At 35.1% G+C, this 15,997-nt stretch overlaps 1 protein-coding gene across 1 annotated transcript in view; it reads right to left on the reverse strand.

Moving 5' to 3' along the window:
• Window positions 1-1,511: 1,511 nt before the first annotated feature.
• LOC132116006 (junctophilin-1-like) overlaps window positions 1,512-15,997 on the reverse strand; it is a 49,435-nt gene continuing 34,949 nt past the window's right edge. The window contains exons 4-6 of the mRNA XM_059524510.1: window positions 5,476-6,158; window positions 5,298-5,394; window positions 1,512-3,608 (exon numbers count right to left, since the gene is read on the reverse strand). Of these exons, the coding sequence (XP_059380493.1) occupies window positions 5,314-5,394; window positions 5,476-6,158 (764 nt within the window). The 3' untranslated portion in view covers window positions 1,512-3,608; window positions 5,298-5,313. The remainder of the gene's footprint in view (window positions 3,609-5,297; window positions 5,395-5,475; window positions 6,159-15,997) is intronic.

Here is a 15,997-nt window from a genome sequence, read left to right on the forward strand (position 1 = left end):
GAACCAGTGACCCAGGGACTTGAGCTCTCAAGTCTCTTATCCTTATGTATCAACAGGAAACCAAAGGTTAAGCCATAATTCATTTGTCATAAACTGAAGATTCACCCATGCATCCCTTAACTATTAATGTCATATGTAACCGTTTTATTAAGTTTGTATTGATGACAAATAATGTAAATGTACTGTAAATTCAGGGGCCCAAAATATAGGCAATACAATATAAAACCACTGTGAGCAATTCCCTGTTTTAATTAACAGTGACTTATGGCAAATTCCTAAAATATATTAGACCAAACCACATCCAGGCATTACAAAATAAACACAGAAATGCTAGTGTCGGAGATCCATACATTGCAATTTCTTCGGGTTAATCAAATTTGTAATCTAAGCTGAATGTGGAATGCTGATTATTATATGAAACAATCTAGATATACGTATTTTAAATTATGACAGCTGTTTATGACAGGAAAGCAGAGCCCAGGTTTGTTAAGACTACCAGTATGTGAGTCATTTGCCAAGTACGCTAAACTCAGACGTTGGTTGTCTTAGAGTGCTTACAACTAAGGGCACAAGGGTGATTCACTACATATACTACATTTTAATGTCTACTAAGTGGACACCAGGTATTCCGAAGGTGCTTAGCTAAACACAGAAATATAATTTTGCTTATGTTAACGTCTTAGCGACATCAACAGCGATATCCCTTCAGTGCTTACTAGTCTTAATCCAATTTCAGTAACACTTTACATTCACTTTTTAGAAGCTGGTAGAGCTTTGGCCTCTAAAGACGTTTAAGATTACACATGTGAAACTGATTCTTTAGTGTGGAGCATAGTGCTCACGCTATGCATGTCTACATTTAGTCATGCAAAAGTGAACCGCTGAAAGTATTTTAAATGGTCAGAGGGTACAGAGCAACATGCTCTGTATTATAACTATACTGTACTTCTGCCTAGTGCAAAACAATCCAACAAAAGTGAACAAATGTGTATTAAAATAGTGCTATGCGATAACATATTGGTTATCGGTCAATTTTTAATTGAACCGATATCGGGTGATATTGGATATTTGATTGTTCCTCAATTTCTCTATTTTTACATTTATTGTTTATATTAAAGAAAGAAAAAAAACAATAAAAACAATAGTTTTTTTTTTTTTTGATCTATCAAAATAAATATACGTTTTTCATACTGGATATTATACCGTTTAGTGATACCTTAATTCACTTTTAGCATTTAAAACGATTGATTGTTTTGAGTGTTAATATTTTATTTTAATTTAATTTTTTTGACAGGATTGCATAGACTTTAAATATCATCCATGTATCATGTATCTAATCTAATAAGTTTTTCATACAAAACATTAAAGTAATTGTAATTATCGGCCAGAATTTCCAAATAAATTAAGGAAAAATAGAATCGACACAATTTGATTCACTGATTCAACACTGTACTAGAATCAATACATAGATGTGTTAAATTTAGCACAATAAAAAAAAGGAGAAATCAGACTTACAAGGCATAACTTTTTATTATACAGATAAATACCATAACTTTTCAAATTAGTGAAATACGTGGGCTTGAAATGAAACAGAGATGATTTTTGCATTCATGGGTTCAAAAAGAATTCCTGCATCCTCAGCATTTCAAATCACATTGAATCATATATAGGCTTAGAGTCTTAATTCTGATGTGTGAGATGCAATGCTTGATATAAAGGAGCTATACTGCTTTAGACAAAATACAATTGAGCATTTCTATAGAAAAATATCTTAGGATTCATATTGTAATGGCTGTGCTCTGTAAAAATGCTTATAAATAGAATAAACCTTATATAGTATATAAATGTTTTTTGTTTGTGCAACATTTGTTTTTAGAAAAATAACTCCATGTCCTGCCTTGTTAGCATAAGAGCTCACAACTCTCCTTCAGAAAACATGTTATAAAAAGAGCCCGTACACATTGCACTGCATTGTTGCACAGAACTGAAATCCAACCAAATGTTACACATCCTTCAAGAGTAAAGTTTTATGCCTTAAACATATTTTACCTTAGTTGTTTTGAATCAAATATACAGGCGTTAATGCATTTAAAGACCCCATGCAAACATAAACTAAAAGCAAATGAGGGTTTGAAGAAGAAAAACTGAGTTTTCCAAGCCCTTGTACACTCACCAAACACTAGAAACGATATCTAGAATGGTATATATATAATAAATAAACCTTCTGAAGAGGGAAACTGCCCATAAATATAAGAATAACAAATAAAAGTACAATTTCAGGAGGTTCCAAAACACTAATTTAACAATTTAGTGGCACATTTAAAATGAATTCCCAATGACTCTGCCAGTCAGAATTTGCATACTACAGATTTAAGACAAAGACGAGGCATTTATTTCCTTTTCTATGTTTTTTGAGGTAAACTGAAGTACTATTAAAGACTCTTAAAGGCAATGTCCTACTTCCTCTAGCGCCACCTGACTGTGACACTACCTGACTCTTGATATCCAAAGCATCCAAGGTCACAAACATGCAAGCATGCCCTTAACATTGCCCCCAAAAAAAACATCTCACCTGCTGTCACATGTCAGATCGGACATCTGAGCACAATAACTCTTGCACAACATTGCATGCGCGATGGCATAGGTTTAATTTACATAACACGACAAACAGTCAATTCCCAGAATTAAAAAAAACACACAAAAAAAAACACACTTTATAAGACCTTTTTGCCATGATCTAAATAGACGTGTTCAACAAAGAGCAGGAAACCTGTAACTCTAAGCTTTTCTTACATTTCCATCTCTTAAATACTGGGACAGAATTACAATGCCCCTATTTGGTGAACAATTAAACTATGCAAGTGTAAAAATAAATCATATTGCACATTTTTTTAAAATAAATAATATCATATTTTCCCTTGTCTGGTTTAGAAATACTCACAAAAAAGGTGGGAGTGATTTTGCTTTTCATTAAATTCAAACATGATTTTCAGTGAAGTGTTTACAAACATAAAGTTACATGAAAACAAAAAACGAAACGTGAGGAGTACAGTAGGGAGCATCGATTCAAGAGCTTCCGAGAAGAACATAGTAGATGCTAGAAGAAACTGCATTGGGTGGGTAAAGGGTGTAAGACGGATGAGTGACGCTGGTGTGCGCATTCGGTTTCCTCGCCCGCTGCAGCATAGCCCCCTGAATGCATTCCTTTGGCACTGCGAGCACATCTCCCAGTTGCGCGTCAGATGGTAAATGAGTAAGGCAGCTGCTCTTGCCCATCACGCAAAAGTGCATCATCAAACATTTCCAGTTAAGGCTCTGCCGGAGACCTATGGAGTGGCTGATATTAAGGCTTTCCGTCAGCAGATAAGAGTCACACTGCACTGCATTCTCTTCTTCGGTTTCCATTTTAATGGTAATTTTTCCCCCAGAATATTTTGATCTCTTTTGCCAGAGCCACATGATATTAGACCACGTCATTCTCAGGGATGATGCTCTGGGTTTCGAACTCCCATATGTTGATTCTTCAGCTCCTTCTGCCCTCTGGAGACTGCCTGGTGCCATCTGGATTTCAGAAAGATTATTGACACTGTGTGGGTCGCCATCCAACACTAAAAGAATAATGAAATACGGGGTTAAAAGTTACAGTACATCCGTAACAAATGCAGATGGGGCTAGTTGTCTCACAGGCTGTAGATAGCAGGTGTTTTGGATGTTGGCTTCAAACAAAACTGTAAAGAACTCTATTTAGAAGGGTGAACGATCTATGGAATGTAGAAAGTAGACAGAAATAGACAAACAATTAAGGTCAACTTATAGGTCACTTATTATGAGCAAGACATTATAAATGGCAAGGTTTGTGGTGAGGGGTCAGCTAACAGGTTGCTGAGCTGCTCAGTTTGATCACTGTTGATGCAAGTTTGTGTTTTTGGAGACTCGTTATGACAAATCTTTGCTATTCAGAATTAATAGATGTTTTAGCTCTGTGAAGTGATTCTGTTTTGTTTTAAACGTATATATATATATATATAAACTTTTCAGTGTCTAGAAGTTAATACAACCATTTTTTTGTTAAATATATTCTCCAATCACTATTTGGAACAAGGTTAAAATCATCAAGTTTTATTTTATATTTATGTATGTTATTTACTTTCTGTAGGTAAAATCAACTATATTGTGCTGAATTCTAACTAAGCTTTTTTTTGCTTCTTTTTTACTATTATAATTTTGCTGGAAAGCATATAATGGGCTGTTTGACAGTAGGCTCTGACAGCTTACCTCATACAATGTGATGACATGCCTCGCTATCAGATGGGATGAATGGTCTAAATTTTGACCAAAGGCAATATTACATGCAATGATGAATCAGTGGCAGAATGCACTGCAATGCACTTAGTGTAAAATGTCATAAGAAATCCACACAGAGATTATTAAGGAAGTTGTTGAGTATATTTATGTCAATACTCAATTCCAACTAAACACATTATTCCATCCAATAATTATATGTTTTGTGTGAATACTAGCACTGAGTATGATAATATCAGATTTAAATTTTTTTTCTTGGTTGAATATCCTGTTATACTCAGAAATATGTCAAATTATGGAGTTGAAATATTTTGCCAATGACGATTCAATATTGATTCTAACATATTTTACCTAAACCACCATTCAAAAGTTTGGGTTGGTAAGTCTCTTAAGCACAGCAAGCCTGCATTTTCTCAATCAAAAAATACAGTAAAAACAGTAATATTGTGAAATATGATAACAATTTAAAATGACTGTTTTCTATTTGAATATATTAAAAATTTAATTTATTGTTGTGATGGCAAGGCTGAATATTCAGCATCATTACTCCAGACTTCAGTGTCACATGACCCTTCAGAAATCATTTGAATATGCTGATTTGGTGCTCACGAATCATTTCCTATTATTTTCAGTGTTGTGCCACTTAATATTTTTGTGGAAACTTTTTTCCGCCATTTTTTGATGAATAGAAATGTAAAATATTTTGTAACATTACAAATGTATTGTCATTTAACATTAACATGATAAAAAAACTGACCTCAAACCTTTGAATGGCATGCTAAAAAAAATGGGTGTAGAAACAATTTTCACTCAGAAAGCACTTGTTTATTTCACAAACAATTACAAAGAAACAGAAAATAATAGGTTAAATTAAACTTGATATTTTGAAGTAGAAAAACTGAAAAAGTATTTTCTTATAAAATCTATGTCAATAATCTTTGTGTCATTTACAATTTCGGAAAATCAAGTATAATGTATAAAAATAAAAAGTTTACCTGAGATGGTAGTGTTTCATGTAAGGAAATGGACAAAAATGATTGCCAATCCAATATTCAAAAGCATCACCATGGCAACCAAAATTGAGTTAGGACCCTGGGTAAAAAGACACATGGTGTAACAATTCCAGCAACAATCCATAAAACACACATCTGTAAGTATAAACAAGACACTTACAGATTCTTCTGCTAGGGTTTCATCGACCATTTCTATGCTGGCTTTCTTGGTTTCAGCTAAGCTCTTTGGTTTGATAGATTCTTGTTTCCTGATCTTGGGCTCTGGTTTGGGAGTGGGCGACCTGACCATTTTGGGTGGTGGAGGCATCCTGGCCAGGCTAGACTGCGTCATCTCGGGCTCTTCATCTTCTGGTTCCTCAGGTGGAGGCAGCTTCATCACCGGCTTCACGTAGTAACTGTGATAAGCAGAATGAACCTGGCCATTACCTGTGCTGGCAAGTTTGGGCAGGGGTTCAAGGGCCTTGGACGGCTTTGGTGGGGGGACATCCTGTTGCTGGATGGCTGGTACAGAAGGAGGAGCGGATACTTTGGTGATTTCTGCCACAATGGAGGCTCTCTCTTCTTTGCTTATCTTGCGAGCTACACTACTACTGTCCTTGCTTATCTTATGGGCTACGCTGCTGTTGTCCTTGCTTATCTTGCGGCTGGCGCTGGGGTTGGGTGCTTGGCTCTGTTGAGGGGAGTGAGGAGGTGATGGGGTTGGGCTCTGGACAGGAGAGTGGCTTGGAGTCGTGCCGCGCCGATAGAAAGGGCTGCCAGAAGGCTTTTCCTTCTCCTCTTTAGGTGCTTCCTCCTTGATCTCCCCCACTGGCTCACTGAACTGTTGTTTGATGTAGTCAAGTCCTGAAAGGGAGGCATAAAATGTTGGACAAAGTCAGGAACATTTCAATACCGGTCAATACAAGTTAACCAGCAATTTGAAATAATTTATGGCATAATTACAGAAAACAAATACACACACATTTGTAAAGTTATAGGTCAACATGGCCCAGGATTAAAAAATATTAAATAATATATATATATATATATATATATATATATATATATAATTTAATATTTTTATATTAAATATTTTTTAAAAGGTACAACAAACATTGTAGCCATATGCAAGGATATCGGGGCGCTCGATTAAAATATAAACTTTTGTTTGTCTATAAAACACAATGTATATATAAATATAAAATAATATACAGTAAATATAATAAATATATATATAAATTCAAATATATAACAAATTAATATAAAATTAATATATAACTAATAAACTTAATCACATATTTATATTATTTGTGTAAAATATAACAATTATCAAACTATACTAAGTAAATATATATATAATTATATTAATTAACTTTATATGTGTGCGTATGAATAAATAAATAAATAAATAAATAAATAAATAAATATATATATATATATATATATATAAATTATGATATTTTTGATGAAATCTGAGAGCTCTCTGACCCTCCATAGACAGTAAGGGTCCTACCCCGTTCAAGGCCCAGTAAGGTATAGTAATGACATCATTAAAATAGTCCATGTGACTTCAGTGGTTCATCCTTAATTGTATGAAGCTACCAGAATACTTTTTGTGCTCAAAGAAAACAAAAATAATGACAATATTTAACAATTTCTTCTCTACCGTGTCAGTCTTTAACACGGTATTCTTGTAGGTTCATATCACATGAACTATTTTAACAATGTCCTTACTACCTTTCTGTGCCTTGAACATAGGGCTGGACGATTATGGCCTAAAATCAAAACCTCGATTAATTGAACATTTTACCTCGATTACGATTAATGAACGATTATTTTGTTTCCGTTTTTTTTTTTTTTTTTTCCCTCATAGTTGACTGACAAGGTTTGTACTGTAAATATGATTGACTATCAGCAGTTATTTTATCTATGTTCTTAACATTTCTTACTAGGGTTGGGTATCGTTTGAATTTTATCGATTCCGATTCTTATCGATTCCTAGTTTCGATTCCAATAAGATAAAAAAGCCAATATAAAAAAAATTAAAACATTTTTACAAAGCATTCTGTTGCAGCTGAATAACATGAGCAAAAATAAGCAGCCTACAAAATTCTGCAAGAGGAATTTTGCCTGTGATTAAAAAAATACCATAGCAAAAACAACAAGATTAATATAAATTTCAAATATTAAAGTGTTAAAGACAAGTAATAAGATAGGTCAGTAATAAGAAATAAGAAATGAACAAACAAATCAATAAGCAATATCATAAATAAATACAACTAAACTAAATTTCAGGTACAGAAACTGTAATTAAAAGACTGCATAGTTTTCTTTTTATAAATAAAATAAAGATTAATCAAGTAAAGTTATGAAATATATTCAGTCAAGATCAGTGAATGATTTTCTTTCGTTCTTTGATTAACATTAATGACAGACAGTGCGTTTATTAGGCGGTTGTCTCTTTAAGCAAAAATACTGCACATGTGTGTTTTCTTTCTCTGTTTATAAGACAAAAACGGTTGTTTATAACCGTCGTTTGACATAAACGGCGTTTATGATGATATACTGATGTAGCTTTCTGTATCGTAGTTTCGACTCGGAACAACCTTTTCTACAGTTAAAATACACAGAACAGTCCGAGAACAGACACAAACCAGGAACCCGCAGCGCAACCGCAGACCGATGCTCTCTGTGCACGCGCTTGTGCTTCATGTGCGCTGCACACAAACATGCTATAATAAGTTTTGAGATTCTAAGCTACTTTAGTGATAAATCACAGGACAGCGCTGACAACTAGTTTCTGTGTTCCTCTGTGCGCACGATCTTCACAGCTACTGTTTATATGAGTGTTCGTGCCACAATGCAGCTGCGCGAACATGGTAGCTCGGTATATGAATACACATCCGTTCATCTAATCGCTTGAATGTTCAAACCATAAAACAAATACAACTGACAAAGTTTAGTGATCACTATGAGTTGAACCGGCGTTCACCTCCGTGTTTTGCTTTTATGCCACTGACTGGACGGGGTAGAGTCATGTGGCTCCACACGCGCTAGTGTGCATTTAAGGGGGAAGTATTAACAGGATTAAAAAAACGAAATAACCGTCATGGAAAAATTACGTCGGTTAGAGGTTATGAATTTTGGTTTTGATTATTTTTCGATTAGTCGTCCAGCCCTACTTGAACATGTCAGTTGCGTTTGCTGTCTATACAGGATTCCATCAAAAATATCATAATTTGAGTTCCAAAGATGAACAAAGGTCTTATGGGTTTGGAACGGCATAATCGCAAATAATTAATGACAACTTTCATTTTTGTGTGAACTATCCCTTTAAAGCAGCTTCATGTGTTTGATGGAAACCTTCTCGAGTCTAATCTGTAAAATAAAAGACACTTTTTGTAATGTGTGTGACTTGTTCTAGTTCTAAAATCATTGTTTGCTCGGTCACCCTGTAAATGAAATTCTCTGTCCAATCTGGATCAATTAACTGGCGAAACTGCTTAGAGGACAGCGGCAAAACTATAAATGCTGCAGTGCTGAATTAGCATAAAAGAGCTTTCCGGAAAATCATACGGCTCCAACTAGCTTAAGCCCAAACAATTTAACTGCAGTTTATTTCACTTGACATCTCTGGCATCCATGATGATCGGCTTCAAAGAGTGCGAGGGCATTCTTAATGTTTAAAAGGATTAAAGTATCCTCTGAAGATAATTTCTCACAATAACTTGAGCTCATGCTTTATGGAGGGTCCATTCTGTTCCCTTTCAATCAGTCATTCTCGACATCACGTCGGTGACCAACGAATCAGGATATCCCTTCGATAGAGGTCGATTGGTCGCTAGACCAATCTACTTTGAGTGTAAACCAAATGAGCCAATGCACATTGGCATGCAATTATTGCATCCAGCTGCCACTGATCTCAGTGTGAGTATAATAAAGCAATGCATGCCAGCTTTTCGCTTCGGAGCCGAGCGGTCATATCCTTCTGCACTGTAACAATCTTCTGTAGTTTTCACAGCATTATTACTGTAAAACAAGCAAATGCTTACTGTAGAACCTGTATACAGCATGTTACTGTAGATCTGCAAAGCATCATGGTCAATTTTCAATGACGGGTAATTTCTACAGTGAAAATATTTTTTCTGTGAATCACAATACAGCAATTTCTAGAGGATTTTTTTTCCAGCAATGAAAAGCTGAAAAGCTAGATTCCACACTTTCATCGGAATTTTAACTTCATAAAGTTACCGTATTTTCCGGACTATAAGTCGCACTTTTTTTCATAGTTTGGCTGGTCCTGCGAATTATAGCCAGGTGCGACTTATTTATCAAAATTAATTTGACATGAACCGAGAGAAATGAACCAATAGAAAACATTACCATCTCCAGCCACTGAAGACATAGAGCGCCCTCTCGCGGCTGGAGACGGTAATGTTTTCTCTTGGTTCTAAATAAATGCGACTTATAGTCCAGTGCGACTTATATATGTTTTTTCCCTCATCATGACGTATTTTTGGACTGGTGCGACTTATACTCAGGTGCGACTTATAGTCCGAAGAATACGGTAACTTTGCTGATTTATTTCCACAGTTTACTCTAGTCAAGTTACCTATCTGTTCAACTTATTTATTATTTATTATTATTTGTTCAAGAGTGCACAGAGAGAGAGAGAGAGGTAAAAGAGCGGGACACTTCCTAGTAAACTCGTGTCTTGTGTGCATTTTATTACCAAAGAAAAAACTAAACAATCTATATATAATTGTGCATAATTTCGATCGATTTTCTAATCTGGCAACATTCGATAACGTCTTCAGTTTAGAGAAGGATAGGATTGTTGTGCAATGTGCATTGGCTTGTTTAGTTTACACTCAAAGTAGATTGGTCTATCAAAGCGATATCCCAATTCGTCGGTGACCGATGTAACGTCTCTGTTCCCTCCTTCAGGGAACTAGGGTTACCATACGTAATCGAGACATTTCTTTCTGTCTGATCTGAACTCCTGTCACAAGTTCCTGGCATCGTTTGCATGATTTACTGGTCTAAAGGGACAATTTTAGCTCACTGCAGGCATCATACACTGCCAAACACACAAGCCTGTTCTTCTGTCATTTACGGAAGTCATTTACATATATAAAGACATTGTGTAGAGTGTTGTTTTCTAACCAACACCAAGAACTGTTAATCTTGTAGTTACAGAGCAACTTAAAAATAAAGTCCACATAATACTCTAAGATTGCTTTGATCTCTCTTTAATCCTCAAGCAATACTCTGCAAGTGGAAGTCTGCTTCCCTGGGATGGCACAATAGTAAAATACTGTATTTGATAAACAAAACAATAAATACAATGTACTTTTTTATTACTCAATTTTATTCCAAACCATTTTAATATTAAATCACTCAGAAATTGCTAGACAATTTGTAAATTACAAAGAAATAGCAAAAGTAACAATGAATTAAAATATTTTAAGTAGAAAATATAAATGCAATTCTCTTCTTACAACTTCAAATACACACAAACACTTTTTTCATTTAAAGCATTTTTAGAAGAGTGAAAATATTAAATAAATCTAACAAATAAGTTAATACATTTAAATAAATATTTGATCTAAACAAATATAAAATATGGAACTTTATTCTTTATTTATTATATATAAATAAATATTTTGGTGCAATATCTATTCTTATTCTTCTTGATCTTAGAGCTGCATTTGATATCATGTATTACAGTCTATTACTTACTCATCTTGAAAAAGTGATTGGTCTGTCTGGGACTGCCTTAAGTTGGTTGAGGTCTTATTTTACTGACTACTCCCAGTTTGTTTCTATGGGTGGTTATAGGTCTGACATAAGCTCTGTCTCAACTGGTGATCCTCAGGGGTCTGTTTTAGGTCCTTTACTTTTTAACATTTATCTGTCACCTTTAGGCCACCTTTTGAGATCGCTCGGACTTCATTACCATTTGTATGCAGACGACACGCAGATTTATATATATTCAAAAGTTGCTTATTTGTCTGACTGCATAACTGAGATTAAAATATGGATGGATAATAATTTATTGTGTTTGAACGGTGGTAAAAATTGAGCGCAGAGTTCAGTCAGGCCACGGAGGCATAGACTATGACCAGCTGATGCTGTCAGCTGTCAAATCGCTCCAATCACTACCACTCTCCTATTAGACATGGGACATATATACGTGGCACCACTGCTCGGTAAGTATGCTCAATGGCTCGCAACCCTCCCTCCTTCCCTACCATAAGCATGAGCATATTACTGTGCACCTTCTGGTTGTCGTCTTCTTTGTTTCAGATCACTAAGGCTTTAAATCTTAGCTGGCATGGACCTCACTGCTGAGAGACAGTCATCTTCATAACCAGGCTAAAGGATAGACGTCCCACTGCCACATCTACATGATTATCACTGGTTGCTTTAAAAGACATTACTAAGAGTCTTAATTGTCATGTATTTTTAAGCTGGTGGTTCCCGGGGATTAATGTTAAAGCTCTTGTATGTTCAGTTATTCTGGAAGCAAGAACCCCCATAAGGACCCATACCGCCAAATTGTATTCAATAAACTCAAGTAAACTTGCTGTAGTAGTTCCTGTCTGAACTGAAGTTATGCTCAATGGCTCCTGTTATCAAATTTCTAAAGCTGGTTATCTGTCCCTGACTCTTGACGGCTCTGTCTTGGAAATCCAGAGTCGAGTGAGGAACCTTGGAGTTATCTTTGATGCAACTATGTCTTTTGAGTCTTTTGTCCAGAGCACTGTTAAAACCTCTTTTTTCTACCTCAGAAATATTGTAAGATTACGTCTAATGCTAAATTTTACAGTCATTGTTGTCTCACGGTTAGTCTATAACACTCTTTTAGCCAAAGCTTCTTAATCTACACTGCACTGGCTCCCGTTTAGAGGTTTAGAGTGGATTTCAAAACTTGATGCTTACTTTTAAAGCACTACATACTACGTCTGACACTAAATAACCTTACAGAATTGTTACATCCATACACTCCTAGTCGTAGATTGCATTCCTCTAAGTCAAACTTGTTGGTTGTTCCTCAAACACATATAAGATCTATGGGTGATAAGTCTTTCTCTTTTTATGCTCCTTTCCTTTGGAATTATCTGCCTCTTGAATTTAGGGAAGTTCAGAATTATGGTGTTTTTAAAGTTCAACTTAAGACATATTTTTTTTGCTTGTTGATTTTGTATTGGTTTTTTATTTAGGGATGTCCAGATCCGATCACGTGATCGGAAATCGGGCCCGATCACGTGGTTTCAGACTCGATCGGAATCGGACGTTACCTCCCGATCAGGACTCGGATATATATATATTCTCATTAATTTTTAACACATCTTTTGTTATGCGGTGGCACAGAGTTAGACCCTTTTGACTCCACACAGAAACAGCAACGTGTGCGGCATGACATCACTTTGTTTTCAAGAGCTGGTGTGAATAAATATAGATTCAAACTCAAAGAGACATGATAGTTTGCGCATGACCTGATATTTCATTCGGACTCAGGATACAGCGAGATGAACATCACAGAGCGCTAAACTCTCATGCAGTGTGTGTTTCATTCATACTCGAAGCCGGAGCGCGCTCTCGCACTGATATCAGGAAATTCCTAATATGGACAAAAGCGTCCAGCTATGCTGTGGTGTGCACAGGAAAACAGAAACTTATGCAAACACGAAGACATTAATATACGATCACGACAATAAATTGTTCTTCAAGTCATCTCCAGCAGGTGATAAATAAAGTATGAACAATGCAGTGCTGATTGACAAATCATTATTATTTGTTATTGTCCAGCATTTATAGATTTCTAAGCCAATTAAAAGCTAGAAAGTAGAGAAAAAATAAAGTTGCCTATACTACCAGTCAGAAGTTTTTGAACAGTAAGCTTGTTAAGGTTTTTTTTTTTTTTTTTTTTAAGAAGTCCCTTCTATTCACCAAGCCTGCATTTATTTGATCCAAAGTACAGCAAAACAGTAAGATTTTGAAATATTTTTACTAGCCTATTTAAAATAGCTGTTTTATATTTGAATATATTTCAAAATGTAATTTATTGAACATCCTGGATCTGTTTTTTCGCTCTTCTTTATTCTTTTTTTATGTATTATAGAAGTATCGGATCGGGACTCGGTATCGGCAGATACTCAAAATCAAATGACTCGGACTCGGACTCAAGGACAAAAAAACCTGATCGGGACATCCCTATTTTTATTGTATTGATTATATTGTGTTCAGCGCTTTGAGAAGCTGCTTTTAAATAAAGTTTATTATTATTATTATTATATGTGTAAGCATATGGGTTATGATAGGGCTGGACAATATATCAAACGATATGATCATACGCATCTTGTAAGTAAAACCTGTTCCGTGATTAGCGGTAAATCCTCATCACGTGCTTTCAAATGGAGCAGCAGTTAATACACAGAGCCGTAGTTCACTGACAAGCTACACTATATAGAGTTCATTATTGAAGATGAATCGCCTTCAATAATGAACTCGATATAATGTAGCTTGTCAGTGACCATTTAATAGGCTTGTCAGTATTCATTTAATAGTCGATGGGACAGAAAGGCCTCATCTTCTAAGGTTTTGTTGAAGTTATGCAATCACATCCGCTGCCTTTGTGTTTACTTAATCAAATTTTCAATAATAATAATAAAACAATCTTAAAGTCATTAAATAAGTCTTGTTTTCAAAGAATATATCCTAAATTAAGTTCCCTAACATTATTTTTTTTAACTAAGTTTATGCTTAAAAAGCAACTCTGAATACAAGTATATCTGCAAGTATTTGTTACTAAAGACAAAGACAATTATTTTTATATTCTAACAACAAACAAACAAAACAATGCAACCTAGTTATTAAAAAAGAAAATACCAGAAAGTACTTGCTACCTTAAAAGAAGATCTCACAACATGATGAGGCATCAAGATGTATAATGAGAACTGTCATGCTGTCATGTGAAATTCAACTCCAAAAATAATAGAACCTCACAGGCTCAAAATCTGCATAAGGCATTTGACAAAGATCCAAAGGCCTCTCTTATGACATGAGAAGGATTATGAAATCTTTTCACCCACAGTTAAGAGACACAATCAATTAGCCCTGACACGAGGGCAGATGGCACTGAAGCGGTACCATTGTCTCAACATGCAATCGATCAAATTCAGAGACGCTACAACACAGCACAAACAAACCAATCAGGGGCATGTCAAACATACAGATCCAGTCCGTGCAATCAACCTTAACCTTTTGTTTATTATCTACATTGTGAAGAACATTAATACGCTCCCCAACCTTATAAAAGGAGCATGTGATATGGGGGTTTTGAATTTATTAAGCACTTCATAAATTCATGCCAGTGGAGACTTGTGTGTATTTATGAAACATGCCATAATGTATTTCATACAGACATTTGATGGAAAAATAATGACTGATTTATAGTCGATATATGTATACAGGTGCATCTCAAAAAATTTGAATATCATGGAAATGTTCTTTATTTTTTGTAATTTAATAAAAAATCAAACTTTCTTATATTTTAGATTTATTGCACACAAACTGAAATATTTCAAAAGTCAGGGCCCTGCTCACTGTCCTGCCATCCCAGCTTCCGACCCTTCCAACTATCCCTCCACTAGCTCCCCGTAAAAGACACACTTGCCCCAAATATAGAGCAATTAACGTCACTCTATAAACATCATCAGTTAAACCATTTCAAACAGGGCCTAAAGAAAACTATGGCGATAGTACAGCGTTTTTTCCTGATGTGTTACAGAGGCATACTTAACCTCTAAACTAATCTGCCATAAGCCAGAAATGTGCATTACAAGTGCTAGTGTTTCCTCTTCTGAGCGCAATATTTGAGAGCTAATGGGAGAACCAGGCAACCCTGGGGATTAGGCGGAGCAGGCCAGATCATATCAGAAAGCCACTTTGTTTCCATACGACACTTCGAATTGAAGTAGGTTTGTTTCTACTATGAAAACATCATTATATAAAACAAACAAACAATAAAATAACTGTTTTCCATTTTAATATATTTTAAATGTAATTTATTCCTATTATGGCAAAGCTGAATTTTCAGCAACATTACTCCATATTGCCGTTGTTAAATAATAAAAGTAAAGTCTAAACAAACAGGACCAGGAAACGACCAGGAATTTCTAACTGACATGGAAACATATGGGCAGCATATTGCATGTGAGTCCTGTAAAAGAAACCTCACCTAAATAAATACACAGAGAAGTGCTAACACTTGCAACTCTTGAAATGTGAATATTTGGACAGTTTTAGCACGCAGGGTATGTACTGGAAACGTATCGTATTAAATAAACACATGGCAGTTGTGACTTCAAGTGTGTTAGTCATTAAATATAGCATTATGTTTCTGTTGAAAATTCAGCTTGGCCATTACATAAATAATTTACATTTTAAAATATAGAAAACAGTTATTTAAAATTGTTATTGTAATATTACTATTTTACTGTATTGCTGATTACGAATGATGAATTGATAACCGACCCCAAACCTTGAACGGTAATGTGTAGGGGTGGGTATATATTTTTGATACCATAGAAATTTCACAATTCTTGTCACCAGTGTCAATTTCACAAAAAACAAATACTAGTCTAAATAATAATTAAAAAGAATCTCACTGGAGACAAGAAAAGAGTTGGCATATA

The sequence above is a fragment of the Carassius carassius genome, chromosome 35 (assembly GCF_963082965.1).
Source record: "Carassius carassius chromosome 35, fCarCar2.1, whole genome shotgun sequence".
Lineage (NCBI taxonomy): Eukaryota > Metazoa > Chordata > Actinopteri > Cypriniformes > Cyprinidae > Carassius > Carassius carassius.